Source organism: Paralichthys olivaceus, chromosome 6, assembly GCF_024713975.1.
Source record: "Paralichthys olivaceus isolate ysfri-2021 chromosome 6, ASM2471397v2, whole genome shotgun sequence".
Lineage (NCBI taxonomy): Eukaryota > Metazoa > Chordata > Actinopteri > Pleuronectiformes > Paralichthyidae > Paralichthys > Paralichthys olivaceus.
Genome location: NC_091098.1, coordinates 8,651,962 through 8,670,452, shown reverse-complemented (window position 1 = coordinate 8,670,452; position 18,491 = coordinate 8,651,962). Strand labels below are relative to the sequence as shown.

Genomic DNA, 18,491 nt, shown 5'->3' with positions numbered 1-18,491 from the left:
GCCAAGTGTGAAGTCAAGACGATGCTCAAAGATGTGCAAACCTCATACAGACAGAGTTTTATGAAATTAGTGGATTGATATTTTCATATTTTACAATTTACATCTTTACCAATGCAAAACAAGGGTACAAATTCAGTAATTTAGCCAGAAAACATTTTTTTCTTGTTAGAATGTTCATACAGGGGGAAAACACAAGAAAGGCCTTAAGTGCCCTGTTTTCCTCCAACAAATGATGGAAACAATTAGACTTCCAACACTGCTGTGTAAACTGCTGTGCTAGAAAATTCTCACCCACCACCGCCCACTACCATTCTTTTCATGTTTGATTAGTGAATGTAGCTGGTACGTCAGGCAGCACTGAAACAGTTGAGGGAGTAGAAACTTCTTTCCATTTTTTCTATCTCACAGTCAGACTTTCAGTGGAAGCTCCATGTTGGTGCATGTGCATGTGATACATGCACACGCACGCACACACACACACACACACACAAACACACACACACAGACACACACACCACACACAGCCACAGGCAATAATAGATCTGCTCCCACAGTGATGCAAATGTATACATGCACAAAGACGAACATGCAAATGTGCACTTGCACTAGCATGCATGGATTGGTGCTCTGAATTTGTTTTGGGTGACTTCAACTCACACAAATATATACAATACACACAATTTCTCTGACAAAACATACAAGCACACTTATTCAGCTGAGGAGCAAAATCTCTGTCAGCTCCCTCGTCTGGGTCTCAAAGCAGGTGCTGAAATGAGACACTAAATAACTATTAGAGTTAGAGGATGGGCGAGAGGGGGAGGAGAAAGAGAACATGGGAGAGCACCTCCCCAACAGTAGCAGAGAGAGAGAGAGAGAGAGAGAGAAAAGGAGGGAGGGAGGAAAGGGGAAGGAGAGGGAAGGGAGAGCAGAGGAGCTTAGAGAGGGGATCTGCATTGTAAGTAGCTCTGAGAGCAGCAAGTGGTGGTGGCCGTTTTTCAACCTGTTTTTGTTTTCTCAAGGAGAATGAGAAGGAGAAGTGTCAGGAAGAAGAACACAGAGTTGAGAAGTCTGAGCTGTGTTTTGTAAAAAAGAGAGAAAGAAGAAGCTGTAGGAGGAGAAGGGAGGAAAGAAACCAGGAGGAACACAAGGCAGCAATGGATAGAAGAGTGGCTCAGTCTGACCCTGGGATGGCCTGGATTCACACACTGCTGCTGGCCACCAGCCAGCACACGCACTAGACTGCTAACGCCAATGAGGTACAGTACTGAAAAACAATTCTACACACGGAAATGAAAATAAAAGCAGAAAATCTAAACGCACATTTTACTTTATTTCCAATAACTTTATGCTCAGATGTGGAGGATTTTGCTGCTGGAAGGGAAAGTTGAGTCATGTTGTTGGCCTGAGAGTGCAAATTGTTCTTTGTGTGGTGCAACTTGCAGAAAGTAGTGTTGTGCAGCCTGCCAGGTGCATTGCATACATGTGACAGCCTACATGCTCCGAAAACAAAGGTAGATACTGTCTGTGGAGGGGAGTCAGTAAATAATACCACCATGACATGGGTTATCTGCACTCTTGTTTGTCTGGATTTCAGTTCCTTCTCTACCAAACAAGCCAACCATTTGAACAAAGCCCTTCAGTACAAGCCTGACACTAACACAAAATGTTGCAAATATCCAGCTCAAGTGGATGCATAAATCCTGCCAGTGCAAGGGTTTGCTTCTCTATTCATTTATTCTCCTGGAAGAAGTTGCCGCTTGCATCGCTTGTGTTTCTCGCAGGCAGCTTCCTGTAGGCAGTGTAGAGGGAGCTGAGCCTCCAATGTGATGCTTACAGTGCAGCAATGAGTTGTTGCAGAGCAGGGCAGGTAAGTGCTTGTCTGGAGTATGTTGGATGAGGGGTTGTTAAAAACTGTACATGGCTGAAACTTGGCGCCGCAGCACACACGCACACACACACACACACACACACACTCTCTGGGACATTTTAGCATAAGACTCAATCACCTTCTCTGCCTGCTTGAGATGAATCAAGAGTTTGTGGTTGTTGACTGAGGCCTGCACATGGTTCTGTGTGTATGAGTGTGTTTTCTTTCCCTCTGTCTTCCTCTGTTTGTTTGTTCACTCATGTGAAGCCTCCAGCCGGTCGATTTGTTAACACAGCTTCATGAGAGATAAACAACAACACAGTGATGACATTGGGCAACCAGGGTGTAGTTTTAAATACAACACCGAAACTGCTCCCCAGCTCCTTTTCATGTGGTGATAGTGAGACACTTTCCAGCTGTCCAGCAAGAGGTTGAGCTGAGAGGATGTCTGGTGTCCTCATGAGTAAGTGAACTGTCATGTGTGTTGTGGTTATGGATCGTCTGAAAGGTGCATATTTTGGCTGGAACACAATTAGACAGCAATGGGTGTTTTTTGGATTATCTGATTTACTACGCCATGTCTGACTCGAATGCACCACCTGGATGTTGTGGTAGATTAGCATCAGCATTGCGTCAGGACGTTAGTACAGACTGGAGATTCGCTGTACGACTCTTCATAACAATACATAAAAAAAAAATATTCAAGGTTGTTTCATCTCATTTAGCTGTGAATTAATTTTCTATCTTGTCAGCACATTTGATGTCACTCTTTAGGCCTCCTCTTATCACTCAAAGATTTATAGCTCACCGCAGGGCCCTTCCCTCCTCCCACTTCCTCCCTCCCCCTGCAACTTTACGTCTGGAGAGCACCTGCCCCATCACCTGCCATTCAGACACTGTCTGTCTGAGCATGTGTGTGTTTGTGTGTGTGTGTGTGTGTGTGTGTATCCTTGTTTTTGTTACCTCTTTAGATCTATATGCTACATCCACACTATTACATTCTCTTTTGAAAAATGGTGCTTTCAAACCTAAACAAATCTCCTCACAGTGTTTTGGCTCCACTTCAGTTTTAATCCATTCTAACACAACATTGTCACAGATTGCTTGAATAATAACTTGTCTCCAACATGTGAGCTGTTGTATTATTTTAGAATACAGAATTTAAGTAAACAACAGCTGTCAGCAAAGACAACAGTGTCACTTTTCATGCTGTGTTCTACACTGGTAGCTCAGGCCAATGCTGGTTGCTTTCTTCTTTCATGGCCGAAAAAAAAAGACCACGGTTGCACAACAGTTATGACTATCAACATCATCGTTTCTAAACATCTCCATTTCTGCCCGTCTTTACCATAACACAGCCCTGGAGTTTTAAAACGAAGGGCCAGCAGCTTTTCCAAGCTTCTGCATTTTATTGATTTTAAAACTTCAGAGTAGTGTGGACGCCAGGTGTATCTGCAGCAGATGCGTGTGTGCGTGCAGTGTGTTGCAAGAAAGTGATCCAGGATGCCACACCTTGCCCTCATCCTACCCCTTACCACCCTTCCTCCCCCCTACATGTAAATGTTACCTGTGCTCCTCATGGTCTTAACATTCTCGTGCACACACACACGCTCTGCTGCGAACCTGAACGTGACTTGATGTCTGTACTCTGTGTTCCGCACTGACCTGTTTTTGTCGAAACCAGGCTAAAATCATTATAGGCATCATTGACTGAAAGCGACCTGCCCTGTAAACATCACTGACACTGATATCTTCTGGAGACACAGTCACTTTCCTAGCTTTTTGACTTGTGGCCTAAATAACTGTGGCACTAATGGCCCGTAATAACAGCCCTCGCTCCTGCACGTGTATCGCCGAGTTGCTTTGTTTGTCTCCTGGCCAGCTTAGTAGTCAATTTCAGAGGAATGAGTTTGCAGAGTCATGCGGGGAATGTGTAAAAGGGTCTCAGTGTGGCAGAGGGTTTAATCTGCGGGTTGGGCGTTTCTAAAGTAGGACATGAACTTGTCTTCAAAACTGGATTATGAACAGACCACCTACTGAGGTTCTAATTGTGCATTAGGTTAATAATAATATGAGGTTGTGATTTGCTTCAACTCGTAGAAACTCTTTGAAAGGCGAGAGTGCAGAGGCTTCATTATTTGATACAAATCTGTGTCTCTGGAAATATTTAGCCCAGATGTGAGGGTTAAAACCAACAAAGGGTAAAAAGTTGGGCCTGGAGCTGCTGTGTGCAGATCACTGCCCTGGCTGGGTTGCTGCACACCTGTCTAGCACTGCAGCCCTCAGGTAATTTCACCTGGTGACTTATCCGATACAGCGTGGTGTGTGTTTCACATTTTCACTCATGCAAGATAATCAGTTTCTGGCTTAGGAGACATTGCCTCTTCACTGAAATGCATTTTTGTGCCTCTTTGCTCCTCTAAAAAAAAGAGAATCCAGGTGTTACTCTTCTTTTTCAGGCCATTTAACATTGTCTCTCAGTCCATTGCTCTTATGCTGATGGCACTGCTGGTTTTTGGATCTCAATACTTTATAGCTTTAGCTGTGGGCTAAGGTGGAATTGTTTCAGGATGGTCAGCTCCATTGGCGTGTTCCACTTTTTCCTCATCGCATTTCAAAACAACATGCAGGCCTGTGGATTGCTTGTGCATACCTGTCCAGATAATGAAAGCAAGAAGCAGAGGAGGAGGAGGTGGAGGAGGGGGTTGAAGGAGAAACTGCTGGTGCTCAGCTGGGAAAAAGTGGAGCAGAGAGCTAAATAACAGCATGGAAGAGCAGGCGAGTGAACACAAGAGCAGATGAAAGCGAGAGATGCTTCAGCAATTTGACATAAAGTAGGTCAGCTCGGTGGCAAAGGATCAGAATGGAATTAAAGTGCTCTGATTGATTTGAGTACAGCAAAGCAAGCCACTTAATCATTTTAATTATTTTAAAGCTGAAGAAAAAAATATATGAAACTAAATTACTGCAGATCCATGAATGGCACTTTTAATGTTGTACCCAGTTACTAAAAAAAACAGAAAAGTAATCACCTTGAAAAAGGCATCAAAGAAAATAGCTGGGCATTTCTGATTTGTAACTTAAACATTTAACAGATAAGGTTGGTTATATTTAACATTTTCATACTGTCTTCAAATCCCATGAAGAGAAGAAAACCAAAGATGCTTTTATTCTGTCTCTTTCCAGCCTCCTCATCCTCAATGGTTCCCACTGAATATGTGATTCTGTGAAAATAGGTCACAAATATTGAGTTTTATGTTTTGTTTTGTTTTGAGGCTGAGCAATCTCCTGATAATTGGGTGCTATAGTTTTTATCAGACATGATTAAATAGTCCATTTGTTGGGGCCATATTCAGTTTGTGTGCGAGGGACATACTGGAATGAACAGTGCCTACCCTGATGGTAATGTATTAAAGGTCACTCAGTTTAAAGCCCTTAAAGCCATTTTAACTGGTTATGAAACTGTCCTATTTTACTTTATGAGCTGCAACAGACAATGAGACAATCAGGGAGAAAATTGTCTTTTTTTCTATAAACTATTCTCAATGTCTGTGGTCAGGACGAATTACCCACAAGGTCAGAGGAACGATTAATGACAGTCAGGCTATGTTGAGGTGGAGGGTGAGGAAACAGAAGCAGGGCTAGCGAGCGGGGCTCCGCGCTAGGCTAAAGACTACCCCGTACAGACCAGCGCTCCCGAGTCTGTTCCTCACCAACTCCACGTGTTTTACCAACAAGATGGATGAGATCGGAATGAGAATAACAATACATTACCTCATTGTCTTGGCATCCTGTAAACAGCTGTGTGTTATGGTTTGATATTCCAGCCGACTTTAAGCCCCATCAAGTGACTTGGTATTATCTCAGAGAGGGGGAAGTGTGGATTTCTAGTACCTGTATAAATGTATGAAATACTCAAGAGCTGCGGGTGGCCGTGTTTTCTTGGTGTGTGTCCTTGCTACATGTGTGTTTTTTTCACGCTGTCTGGACCAAGGTGACAGTGGAAACACCGCTTTTGTCAACTGAGGCACCAAAACCAATGAAAATGAAAGGTCCCTTCTAGGAGCTTTAATATATTTTGAGAATATTTGTGCATCAGATGAGGCAATTTGACAAGTTACACACTGGCTATTGCATGTTAGAGCTAAATCTTATATTGGAGACATTGTCTTTTAGCTGTATATGAAAAATGAAAAAATAAAATGGTCTCCTGTTGAATTAAAAGGTGTGGTTGTTTTTGAACATGTTGCTCTAGAAACACACTGTAAATCTTCAGGGTTTAGATATGTGTTGGATTTAACTTTTATATGTTCATGGAACCTGCAGAAATCCTAAATCAGAGCTCCTTTTGTTCCAACCTCGTTGCATATGAACAACCGTCATCTGTCAGAAGCTGCTGATTATGGGATTTTCTGGATTTACTGTGTGTTGGATCCTTGCCCCTTCATCAACTTGGTAGCTTTTGTGACTTATCATAAAGCACCATAATTAGATCAGGTTATTTCCATAAGTTCGTCAATAGCCCCTTTGTGTCTGTACTATCGTGGCTGTTTGTCTCCTCTCCCATGTCCGCTTCTCCTCCTGCAGTTGTTATGGTGGGGCAGTAAAGCAGGGGGAGGGGAGGTTAAAGGTCAAAAAGTCCTGGTGTTTACATGTGAGATGTTCACCATTTTTTCAGACTTTTAAATAAGAGTCTGCTGTTTGTCCCTTTTCCTTGTGTGTTACGGTGTGTTTAGAGGAAATACCAGTGAGTGAGAAAAGGTCCAGGGGGGGGGGGGGCTCTTTATGTCTTGTCACTTTCAGTTAAGGGCTCATAGCATCACTAGCACAAACAAACTCACATCAGGTGTGCCTTGTGTGTGTGCTTTGTATGATCGTAAGCCGTGTTGTCAGTATGCATCTTCATAGTGTCTCGGAAGGTCGTGGGTAAGTTGCCTGAGGCTGCAGGAGAGGATTAGGAGGTCCCACACCATGTGTAAACATTTGGGTAACCCCTCCCCCAAATAGCCTCTGGGGTCCTCACCTGTCTCAGTGGGTGGAGGCTGGAAGAGGAACGAATGCCAAGAAACTCCCTGACCTGAATTTATTCGACTATTCTCACACCGCGCAGACATCGTCACCTAGACATCTGGGGCGCTCAGATGAAGCCCATTAAAATACCAAGATGATATCTGCTGGATTTCCATCCAGGTATTTAAGGTGAAACAAGGTGAACATTTAAAATGTTTTTTCCAGGATCAAATTCAAGTTGCCATCAGCATCTGCACGGAGAATTCTGAAGCTTTTCAGATGTTATTGTCAAACAGCTCAACAGACAGTAGGCAGTAGGACGTGGAGTTTTATAGTTTCATAATAATCAAAGCCACATAATTTACTTACAAAAAAAAACTAGCTAACCTCACAGAAGCACAGGAACGTCTGAATTTAAACATCAAGTACCAAGTTACCCTTAATCATTTTTATGTCAACACATGATATTTTACAATAATTCCATGGAAAACCCTTTAAAGCTGTTTGAGCTTGATGGCAGCCAGTAATAACTGAGTATACTGTAACTATGCTCCATCACTCAGTGAACACAAGAGATTGTTAACGTAGTTTGTAACACAGATAAATTAAACACAGACTGTGTCTTTGATTGAACTTTGATTGACTGGAAAAAAAACTGGTTTCGCAGCACAGAGCACATGGAGGCTGGTTTTCACAAAAGTGACGCTGAATGATGTCACGTCTTGTCTCGGCAGACAATGCAGGCACTTGAGTCTCCTGCTTGGCAATTAGTGGTCTGATGTGACTGAGTTAAACTGCGATCTCGCACACACACATGAGCTGGTCGCACCACACTGTCAGGACACCCCAGTCTGTCTGACCAAACACACCGGACTCATGCTCATGGGCAGAAAGCGTGCGGGGGAAGGAGCAGACACTCTCATTTTCTAAAGGAGGTTTTGTCATATTGTAAGTTCCTCACTGATCGCTGGGATTTGATAGAGTATAAATTAGATAGATGTGCTTTATTGATCCCAATTCGGGAAATTATTGAATATTTATATATATCCAGATTTTGATCACCCACACCTCAACAGTGCAAATTACTCCGAAATTCCCCCATGTATAACCCTTTAACAGACATTAAACTATGAACAGTTATCAGAAGAACAAAATAATCTGAAACTGCAGTTTCATGGTCAAACTAAATTCTGATGTCATTGATACACTGATTCCTATAAGCCACACACTTAAGTTTATGATTTGGTGCTATTTTTTGTCTGGATTTAAAACAGGGAGTGAGGAATGACATGCAACAAAGGTCTGCAGCCAAAATCAAACCACACAAATGTGATTACATGATATGATAATAATAAATAGTAAAACTTATATGTATAGCTCCTTCGAAAACACAATTAAAAGGTGCTTTACAAGTTACAAATGGAGAAAAGCAACCAACAGAAAAACAAATAATTTGATTAATTAATTATAATTAATCTTCTATTTCATTCTTCTAAAAAAATTATGAGATCGCACAGCAATAGACAACAGATACAGAAATAAATAAATTGTATAGATTAGAAAACAGTAAAAACAAGATAAGATAAAGCAGATTGAAATAGGTGTTTATAACAGAACAAGAAGGAACAGCACCTTGTAGTATTTGAAAAACAAAAACATTGATAAGATGTTATGGGATTTGTATTAAGGACGCCAGAGAGGGTTTTTAGACATTCAAGCTTAAATGTTTTGCATTATTGGTTGCCTTGCTGCAACATCCATGTTTGTGCAGCTGAAAAGTAAGTAGAAAGACTGGACACGTCTAGGAACTCAAACATTTATTCTTTTATTTCATACAAAGGGATGGTGTGAAATCTCTGTCCTGCCAAAGCCTGCAGGTTTAATCTCACAAGCTCAGTTTGATCCAGGAAAACATCCCTCGAGAATAAGATCAGCAAACTGTGGGGACTGGTGCAACAAAAGAAGCAAGGAAATAAACCCTGCACCCGCTATAAACAGAAACTAAACACACACAGTAATTAATCATAAAACTGAGCAGATACAAATGTTTTCAGTATGTGTTTGAGCATGGACAGAGTGACACATGGCTGATGCAGTTTTTTCCATAAAACTGGACCAACGTCTCAAAAAGCACCTGCAGGAGATGCGAATGTTAGTCCAGTTCGTGGCAGCCTTTGACGTCTTATGGTTTGGCTGTAATCGACCCAGCTTCCAGGCAACAGCACGACTCAACACTGTTATTCCTGCTGTGAGTCGGATATGGCTCAGCACGATTCTATGATGAACCTCCTCATATTCTGTATTTCTGTTCTGTGTTTCTCCAAATCTCATTTCTGTCTGACTTCTGTACTCAGGAGGTGGCACTGATCCCTAAACTGAACACTGAAGTCATAAGAGGCTTAAGTTATACAAGGCTAAACTATTTAATGAACCAGCATGAAACTTTCAGCAAAGGTAGCTAGGTCAGAAGTGAGTATGTTTGTACTTTCTTGGGGGGATCAGCAGTAGGACACTATATAAGGGGATAAAGTAATGTAAACTACGAAGAATTTAAAAGACAGTTTTGTAGTTTAGGTGGAATTTCTAGATTTCTTGTTTTTTCAGTTTAAGTGGCAGTGGCAGACTTGAGGTGCACTTGTCCAGGATGTTTGACGAGGATGTTGGAATGATTCATTGTTGTCTGACAGTCTGCCACACTGAACAAAGCCGACTGCTGTCTCCAACCTAAGGAATCTCATTCCTTATCTCTCAGATAAAAACCCTCTCTCCGATAGAAATGACATTTGTATATAATTTAACTGCATCACTGCATTAACATCAAATAGGTTTTGTAGGAAACTGAAATTTTTTGAATAATGAAACAGTACATTTATTATTAGAGGCTGAATTGTGAGGAGATGTTTGTGGTGGATGTGGGTAAACAACAGGTAAAACTGTCACACTAGAGATTAAGGTTGGTGTCCACAGTCCCACCTGTGGTTTAATGAGTCAACAGGAACACTCGGCTTAGTTTACGGAAAAATCCAGAGCTTTGTTAAATGAAAATAAACTCATTGTGGCTAAAGTCACTGTGAAACCAGATCTCTACCTCCGCCAAGGAAGTTATTCTTTTGTCTGTGTTTATTTGTTTGTTGGTGCGATCTTTTGATAGCAGGATTACCCAAAAACTACAGGACTGATCCAGGTTTTTATAGTTTTTTACACATCTTCCTTCCACAATTTCACAATGAAGAGAAAATAGATCTTGATTTTTTTTAAATCAGGCATGTTTAGGGGACTGATATTAATGAGTGTGTGTAATAAAAAAAAAATCTTGATCTAGTGAATAAAAATGTGTTTTTATTAGGGGACTGTTGGGCCTTGTTAGAGGTATGAACTCTACTGAGTGAAATTCATCATGTTAACCAAGTAAGTGAGTAGAAATAACTGTAAAAATGTTTGATGATGCTGCAGTGAGTACAAGTGTATCCACATGTAGAGCAAGACTATATATTTCAGTGGAAAGTACTTGTCAAAAATGCATTGTCTTGAATATTTACTGATCCGGTCCAGTATCAACACATATAAACAACATATCCTCATTATGTTTATAAAAAATGTCATTCAGGCACAATTAAGTTTCATACTCATATTTGCTGTTGCAGTTTGTTTGTATAGAAACTTAATTTTTATCAGTTGCAGATACATCAACACGCACAGGTTTACAATGATTAGCATTGACTGCTCTCTGTAAAACATAGAGCATCCTCCATGCTGCCTCTTTATTAAAGCAGCGTTAAATCACACTCCCTAACATTAGAAAAGATCAACCAGCTCCAACACTGAATCAATTTGTTTCAACACTCATCTCCACACGACAAACTTCAAACCAACTTTAATGAACCGATCACGCAACATTTGACTCTGTAATGAAGCTGAATCAGCAGCAGATTTATTGCTCATATTCATGTGTTACACTCCATTAAAGGATTATACTGAGACCTTTAAGATGAAGAATGTCACAATTAAAAGAAATGCTTCTCATATGGCTGCTGGCAATAAAGTCATGCCAGAGTGCCATTCATTAACTGCTGTATGCAGACATGTCGTCTTAGAGCAGCCTTGTGAAATTACAGGGGGAAATACTGACAGCAAAGTCCATAACAGTCATAAATAACAGCCTGCTATGACAAGGGAAATTACACGTCTTTGGAATTGAAACCTTAATAGCCTGATATAATGGTATCAGTGTGATGAATGTGTAGTACGTGTGATCGGATGCTTTCATGTTTTGATAAAATGGCGGTCGGGCTTATCGTCACTTTCTGGGATCTTGAAGGTATAACACATTTTCTATTAAGATCAGGTTGATTAATGATGAGCTGGCTGTCGGTGGAGGATCAAGTCAACATTCAGTCATTATGAAAAATATTCAAAGAGGAGACACAAGACTTTGTCAGCAAATACTCTGGAAACAAGGAAGTAATTCATATTTGATCCGATATGACAGACTGAGGATGGAACAGAGTAAAGTTCATACAATGGTGCACATCTACAGCAGGACTACCATGTAACCACATCCAGACACCAACAAGCTTGAGTCATTATGCAGCTGTGGTCTGGATGTGTTTATAAGGTTCAGTGGCTGCACTATATGGGTGGATCAGTATAAGCAGTTCCCACACCCTCTCAGGTGTCCTGTGCTCAGGACAGCCGGGCCCAGGCTCACACATAAAGGCTTCCTTTGTCTGCAGCAAGGAACAGGTATCCATTTGTGCCTGCACTGCTGTGTGTGTGTGTGTGTTTGTGTGTTTGTGTGTTTGTGTGTGTATACATGTATAGATGCAAACATTTGTATGTGTGTGTTTTTACAACACAAACATAGCGGTAGGACTGACTCATCAGCCCACAGTTACCACAAGAACTGGTGTGGCTTTTCAGTGCTGTCACAAACAAAGGAAGATAAATGTGATTCTCCAGTCAAACTAACAGAGTTATACTTCAAGGAAGCATGTTCATTTATGCTTTGATCTGCTCAAGGGACACTCTGATACTTGGCGTTAATTACAAGATTAATACAATTTAATGTGATACTACAATTATTTATATTATCAATTGAATGGTAAACTATTTTAGGATTATCCATGACCATGAGGCTGTGTGTGTGTGTGTGTGTGTGTGTGTGTGTGTGTGTGTGTGTGTGTGTGTGTGTGTGTGTGTGTGTGTGTGTGTATGTACTAATAAAGGAAAGGTGTTAATAATTAATTCTCACTGTGGCCGCAAATTGCACACTAGTGTAGTAAATCTGTGTTTTGAGAGAATGTTTACAATGGAACAATGACAAAAGGCTTAGAAATGTCAGAGTAACTGGCTAAAACCACAATTTGTAATTGTAGAGTTGGTAGGTAGTTTTCTCTCACAAAGCACCACACAATGAGAGCGAGGGGAGACAAAGAAGGAGGTAAACAAGCGCGGCTGCCTTGTCAACATCTTACAAAATATGATATGACTTTGGAAAACACAAATTTCTTCACACATCATTTTCAGAGAGAAAGTTGAAATTTGCACAGACAGACCTCGAAACTTGAGTTGAGAAAGACAAAGTAAGTTCCAGAAAAGTTACTCAATGTAACTCGCATGAGGTTAAACTGTTGCTACTGAAAAACTGAAAGCTAGTTTCCTGTTAAGATTGTGCACTGGGTCACAGTAATCTACATTTGCCAGTTAATGTGACTAAACTAACGTAGCTCACATAGACAGTACGCAAAGATTGACGACGGGTCTCCACTTTCTCCCACTATCACAGAAATAAAGTTAAAATAGCTCAGATTCTAACACTGCCATCTTGCACATTTGGAGCCAGACTCTTTAATCCAATTCATCATAACATTGCATTCCCGGACCATCTACTCAAACATGAGTTTTCCATTGTTCTGAATTTGTAAAGAAACTCAACACAGTAGCATAGAAACTCTACAGTGTTTCGGCAGTGTTATTATAGAGCAGCTACACTTTCACATTTCACCACGTTTTTATAACATAAAATAACAATCTAAACCCAAACATATCTGAAAAATGAAAACTTGAACAAACACTAAAAACATCTTTGGGAAAATGTGTTTAACGTGTACTTTGACTTTTTAATTTGGTCCATTTCCCACAACTAATTTTTAGGAGGCAGGGTTTATGACTTCAGAGTCAAAGTCAAAGTCAGCTTTTATTGTCAATTTCTGCAATACATACACAGACATATTGAGGAATTGAAATTGCACATACTCTCGGTCTCCCCAGTAACTTGTACTGCAGCCAGCCACCAGGTGGTGATGAAGACAATTTGGCTTCACCTTTTTGGGAGCTGTTGTGTTGTCCATCTTTATATACGGTCTATGTGCCTCCTTCATTGAATATAATAAAGCTGCAGGGGATTTCACAGAAAATTGCCAGTAGAATGTTAAGAGGCAACTTTTGGTACAAGGCAACTAATTGCACAAACTAATTTGATAAAAAATGTATGAAATACAACAGACTTGACATGGTGGAGTGAATGACTCACTTTGAGGTAGCTGATATTTTGAGATGTACATTCGAATGTGTCTGTTGGTTTTTCACATCTTCTACAATAACCACACACAGGAAATCAGCTCTGACACTTGGTTTTTTTTTTCCCTTAGCTATGTGCAAAAATACTTTTCTTAATTCCAACGACAAATACTAAATGTCTCAGCTGCTGGAACTGAAATATCAATGTATACTTTTTTATTTCCAAAAATGAGAATGGTCAACAGTAAATTATTTTTGTTAATAGGTGCTGCTATCTACATTTATTTGAAAGGAAATTTGGACCTTGACTGTTGAGAAATGTTACAAAAAGACTTGAGGCAAACTCTGTACTTCTTTATGTGTATGCGCATGTGTGTGTATGCGCACGTGTGTGTGTGTGTGTGTGTGTACTATTCATTTTACCTGGTGTTTAAGGCAGAAGTTGAGGATTACCTGCTCAGGAAGAAGACTCTGAGCTCCTCGGGTCTGTGTTTAAACAGCCTGTCAGGAGGCCCAAGTTTATGACCCACTGCTGGGTTTTAACACACGCTCCCTGTAAATATTCAATCAGAAAAGGTGCCTGCTCGCTATCGTGAGTGGAAAGGAAAGGTAGATCAACAACCATGGTGACTGGTGAGTATAGGAGAGGTGAAAGGTGAGAGTGCTGAGGATGTGCTGTCTTCCTCTGTCTGTGCATCTGTTGTGGTATCCCGTCTGGAGCTGGTTTGTGTGTGTGTTTTTGTGTGTGTGTGTGTGTGTGTGTGTGTGTGTGTGTGTGACAGAAAGATGATGTTAAGTACAGGGGTTGGATGCCGTGTGTAGAGAGGTCTTTAATTAGAGCAGGAAGACACAGCTCAGGAGACACACTACTCTAGACTTAAGTGTGTGAGATTGTGTGAGTGTGCGTGTGTATGTGAGGACTGGGTCAGACTAGGAAACATCCTGCACGTGTCAATAGTTTGAGGGTGTCTGCTCAGTGTGTGTGTGTGTGCATGTGTGTGTGTGTGTGTATGTGGGTGGGTGGGTGTGTGCATGTGTGTGTGTTTATCTTGATATATGAATCGCAAAAATGTGCAGAATCCTTTTTAGAAAGTCACCCTATACGACCCTGTTGACTGAACATATACAGACTGTCTAGTTTATTAAACTTACATAAGTTTCATTACTGTTCATTATAACCGAATATACTGTGTAACACTCAGTTGAGTTTGAGGAATCTCTGGCGAGTCGCAGCTAAGTAGCTACCAGTGAGTTGTGTCCAGTCAACCCTACCTGATTGCAGGATAAGTGGTTTGCTGCTGTACTGGTTTAAACTAAGGCAACAATTTGTTTCTTGTGGAAACATTCCAGTTTGCCCCAGTTTGTCCCTAGACATTAGAATCATGTCATTTTTTTTAGACATCCACATGACATGATAGAAAGACCACCAAACAATCACCAAAAATAACGCATAATATGTATTTGTAGTTCATCTTAATTATATTAAAGGAGACATGTTATACTTTATTGTATATGGTAAAAGTCTGCAAAGTTAAAAAGTCTAAAGTCTTTTAAAGGGAGCTTTTCTCCCTGAAAGAAAACTGTGAAACTACTGAAACACCTCGTAAGAAGTCTGTTTGATACTTTCAGGGAATCATGACGTTACGTAACATTGTGCTGTCACGCAACATCACATTTGGATAATGCAGCCAGACTGGCACGCTCCCTATCAGAGACAGATAAAGCAAGAGTGGAGGCCGACCTTTCCAACACACACTGGAAGCATTTGACGGAAAAGTGAAGTGACGAAAGGGACAGGAGCTAAAACCAAGTGTTTCTGACAGAGGCTGAAAAGAGAGGCTGCAATACTGGACAGCATGAGGACAGTGATGTAAAACCCTTTTAAAAATGATGAACCTTAATTTGAGTATAATATGTCTGTTAATAATCCAAGTTCCCTGTTTGGAGGAGGGACCAAACTATATTTGTATTCAAACTGTCTATATAAACCCAAACCTCTTCTTAGGTTTGGGTCCACACTTCTAGTTGTGTCCTGAGGTGACACAACCAACTTTATCACTGTTAAGTGTGTATTGCATAGGATAGTTTTTTCTCTTTGATTGGATCTTGGTGTGTAAACGTCACAGTAAAAATCAATTTTCTCGTCCCACTCTCCTTCTGCAGCTCCCATGTTTTCGTTCAGCCATGCTCCCTGGGTATGGATTCTCACCTTTTCCTGATTTCCAACCTCACCTACATGCTTTTCGTTGTGGGGGAGAGAGCCCCAGCATGTGGATCCCTGGCTCAGGAGAGTCCCAGGCTCTGAGCGAGATCCAGGAGGACAGGCCTCTTCTCCACCCGTGCCACCACAAGCATGTTGCAGTGTGCCAGGAGGAAACATTGGCTTTTATTGAGCTACAACCACCAGTGACTCCGAAACTAAACGGCCTCAGCTCCCCAAGGCAGACCGTCATTCCAGATGCACAATGCATAACACACACTCTGCCATTGAATGGTTACAGACACACGCTAAATGAGCTGAATGACATGAAGAACAGCTGCCACAGGACAGACAATGAACATGAAACAACTTCGTATTTGAGCTCTCATACACCTGCGGGCGATGATGAACCTGAGCAAACTGAAAAGCCACAAACTCTCACAACAGTATGTCGTCCTCCATATGCAGCTCTTAGCCTCCCTTTGTCGTTCCCTCTGTCCTCTCTGTACACAAACACTGACCCGTGGGAATCTCAGTTACCCTGTTCACCGTCCTCACCTGAAGGTCCAGGGTGTCAGAGCCCAAACTCCTGCCAGCTACAGAGGAGAACATCACAAGGTTCAGTGAAAGAAAAGTCTATACGTGAGTGCACACCTCATTTCATTATTGACAAGATTGACGCAACAAATTACAATTTAAAAATGCTTTATAAACTTGATCTAAGTTTTTTTCTTGTTTTCAGGGCGAAAGATGCAGGTTTATTCTCCAGATAGCCTGAGCGATGAGTCTCTCAGCAGCCCGATCCTGGACTATATCTTCCCTGGACCTTTTGCATCTTTTCTGGAGGAGGACCTCAGTGGATTATCCTCCCTGGAGGCTATGTCAAGTCCCTCATCCACAGACGGTGCTACAGATCTCCAAGACCTCAGTCAAGATGACATTTTTAATCTACCCACAGAACCACTGCAGATAATAGAGGACTCGATACTGGGGATGAGGGAAGATAGCGGGAGTGTAGAGACGTCCAGTGCCACGGGGGGGAGCATTTTGTCACGCAGTCGTCATAGTGACCAAGAGCGGCGGCGCTTCTCAGCCTCAGAACTCATATCTAGACTTCAGCTGTCTCAGAGGAAGAACTCCTTCACCCTGAAGCTGGGGAAGTCTCTGTCAGCACGGGTAGCCTCCAGGGACAGACAGAGCTCCAACAGCCTCAGTCCCAACCCTGACTGTGAGTAGACGACAGATCTAATGTCATTTCATCATAGGGTCCCATCCACTAACATGAAGGAGATGGGATTTATGACTTACTATACTGCAGCCAGCCACCAGGAGGCAAGTGAGATACTTTGGCTTCAATTTGGGGAGCAGTCATGCCACTAATCTTTACATACAGTCTATATTAAATTCATTGGAAATATTTATTTTTTTGACTATAATTTTGCAACATATCCAACAACATCTCATTTTAACTTCAGATAAACACACACACAGAAATCACTTTTCTTTGGCCATCCCCTCCATCAGAATCATATAAGAAGGGATATTTTAATGGCCAGTAATGAACAAGGGAATCAGTTACATCAACCACAACATAAAATATAATATATATAATTACTCAGTAGAAAAGACTTGGCAAAAAAGTCTGATTGTGGCCATTTGATTGTAAAAAGCTAAAAATGCAGTATATAAATATATAGCTGCAGCTCGACTTTATTATAAAAAGAATCTGAGGTTATTACAGTACAGGGCCTCATGACCATTTAATAAATGAGGGTGAAATGGAATTTGGCCGAGGTGTCTTGCTTCATCCCTTGACCTCATCTTCAAGTCCTGCTTCTTATCTTCTCCAGATAAGTCCAACTCCAGGCACCGCAGCTCAGGAGGCTCTAGTAACAGCGCCCCCCACAGTCCTGTAGGACCGGCACCTCCTCTGCCCAGCAGTGACAATGGGATGCCTTTACATAGATGGAGCACAAGACTTGGGTAAATACAGACTTCAGTTGTTTTGACACAAAACGGGCAAAAATCAAAGATCAATGTCATTCTACATTTTCTTCACAGAATGCGAAAGAAATCCATTGAAGACGACTTGGCACTTCCAACTGTTGCTAATTCAAATCGGCTGTCAAGGTTTTTACCGAGCTGTAAGTTTGCTTAAAAGAAATATTTTTTTCCAAACTGTTTGTATTGCATCTATTTAAACTGTCTATCTAGATATTTTCACAGAACCATATTTTCCACAACCAGTATTAGTATTTATTTGATTCCTGCTTCCTCCTGCAGCAATTCTGTACCAGGAATACAGTGACGTCGCCATCAACAGAGAGATTCAGAGGCAACAGGGGAAGGAGCCAGGCATAGAGGACGAGGGGCTCAGGGACGAGGGGTCTGACGGGACCCCGTCTCCATCCAACCTGTCTCCATCCAGCTCGTTCCGCTCCTCACGAGGTTCTGCTTTTGCACTGTGGCAGGATATACCTGATGTACGAACCAGTGGTCAGCTTGACAATTTCAGCAATGAAGAGAGGAAGTTACAGGAGGTGAGTTAAGACATTTCACCTCTTATGATTGGATTTACATTTGGATTTTCATTTGTTTTTTGCATTTGAACTGCTGCATCTGTTCATGCACTGTATGGCAGGCTGATATCCTGTGTCCTCCTCCACTCAGGCAAAGTTTGAGCTGGTGACCTCTGAAGCATCGTACATCCGCAGCTTAACCATCGCTGTGGACCACTTCATGCTGTCGCAGGAGCTCGCAGAGTGTCTTGGAGCTCAGGATAGGCAGTGGCTCTTCTCCAAGCTGCCTGAGGTCAAAGATGTCAGTGAGAGGTGAAGTAAATTACTGATACCTCTCAGGTCTTTGTTTCAACATCTCAGTGACCAGGTTTTGTTC

At 41.5% G+C, this 18,491-nt stretch overlaps 1 protein-coding gene across 1 annotated transcript in view; it reads left to right on the top strand.

Annotated features, from left to right (window-relative positions):
- The first annotated feature begins 893 nt into the window (after positions 1 to 893).
- The window catches only part of arhgef19 (Rho guanine nucleotide exchange factor (GEF) 19), a 22,937-nt gene continuing 5,339 nt past the window's right edge, over positions 894 to 18,491 (top strand). Inside the window, exons 1-7 of the mRNA XM_020088749.2 lie at positions 894 to 1,256; positions 15,560 to 16,238; positions 16,339 to 16,824; positions 17,447 to 17,579; positions 17,658 to 17,740; positions 17,880 to 18,136; positions 18,267 to 18,427. Of these exons, the coding sequence (XP_019944308.2) occupies positions 15,581 to 16,238; positions 16,339 to 16,824; positions 17,447 to 17,579; positions 17,658 to 17,740; positions 17,880 to 18,136; positions 18,267 to 18,427 (1,778 nt within the window). The 5' untranslated portion in view covers positions 894 to 1,256; positions 15,560 to 15,580. The remainder of the gene's footprint in view (positions 1,257 to 15,559; positions 16,239 to 16,338; positions 16,825 to 17,446; positions 17,580 to 17,657; positions 17,741 to 17,879; positions 18,137 to 18,266; positions 18,428 to 18,491) is intronic.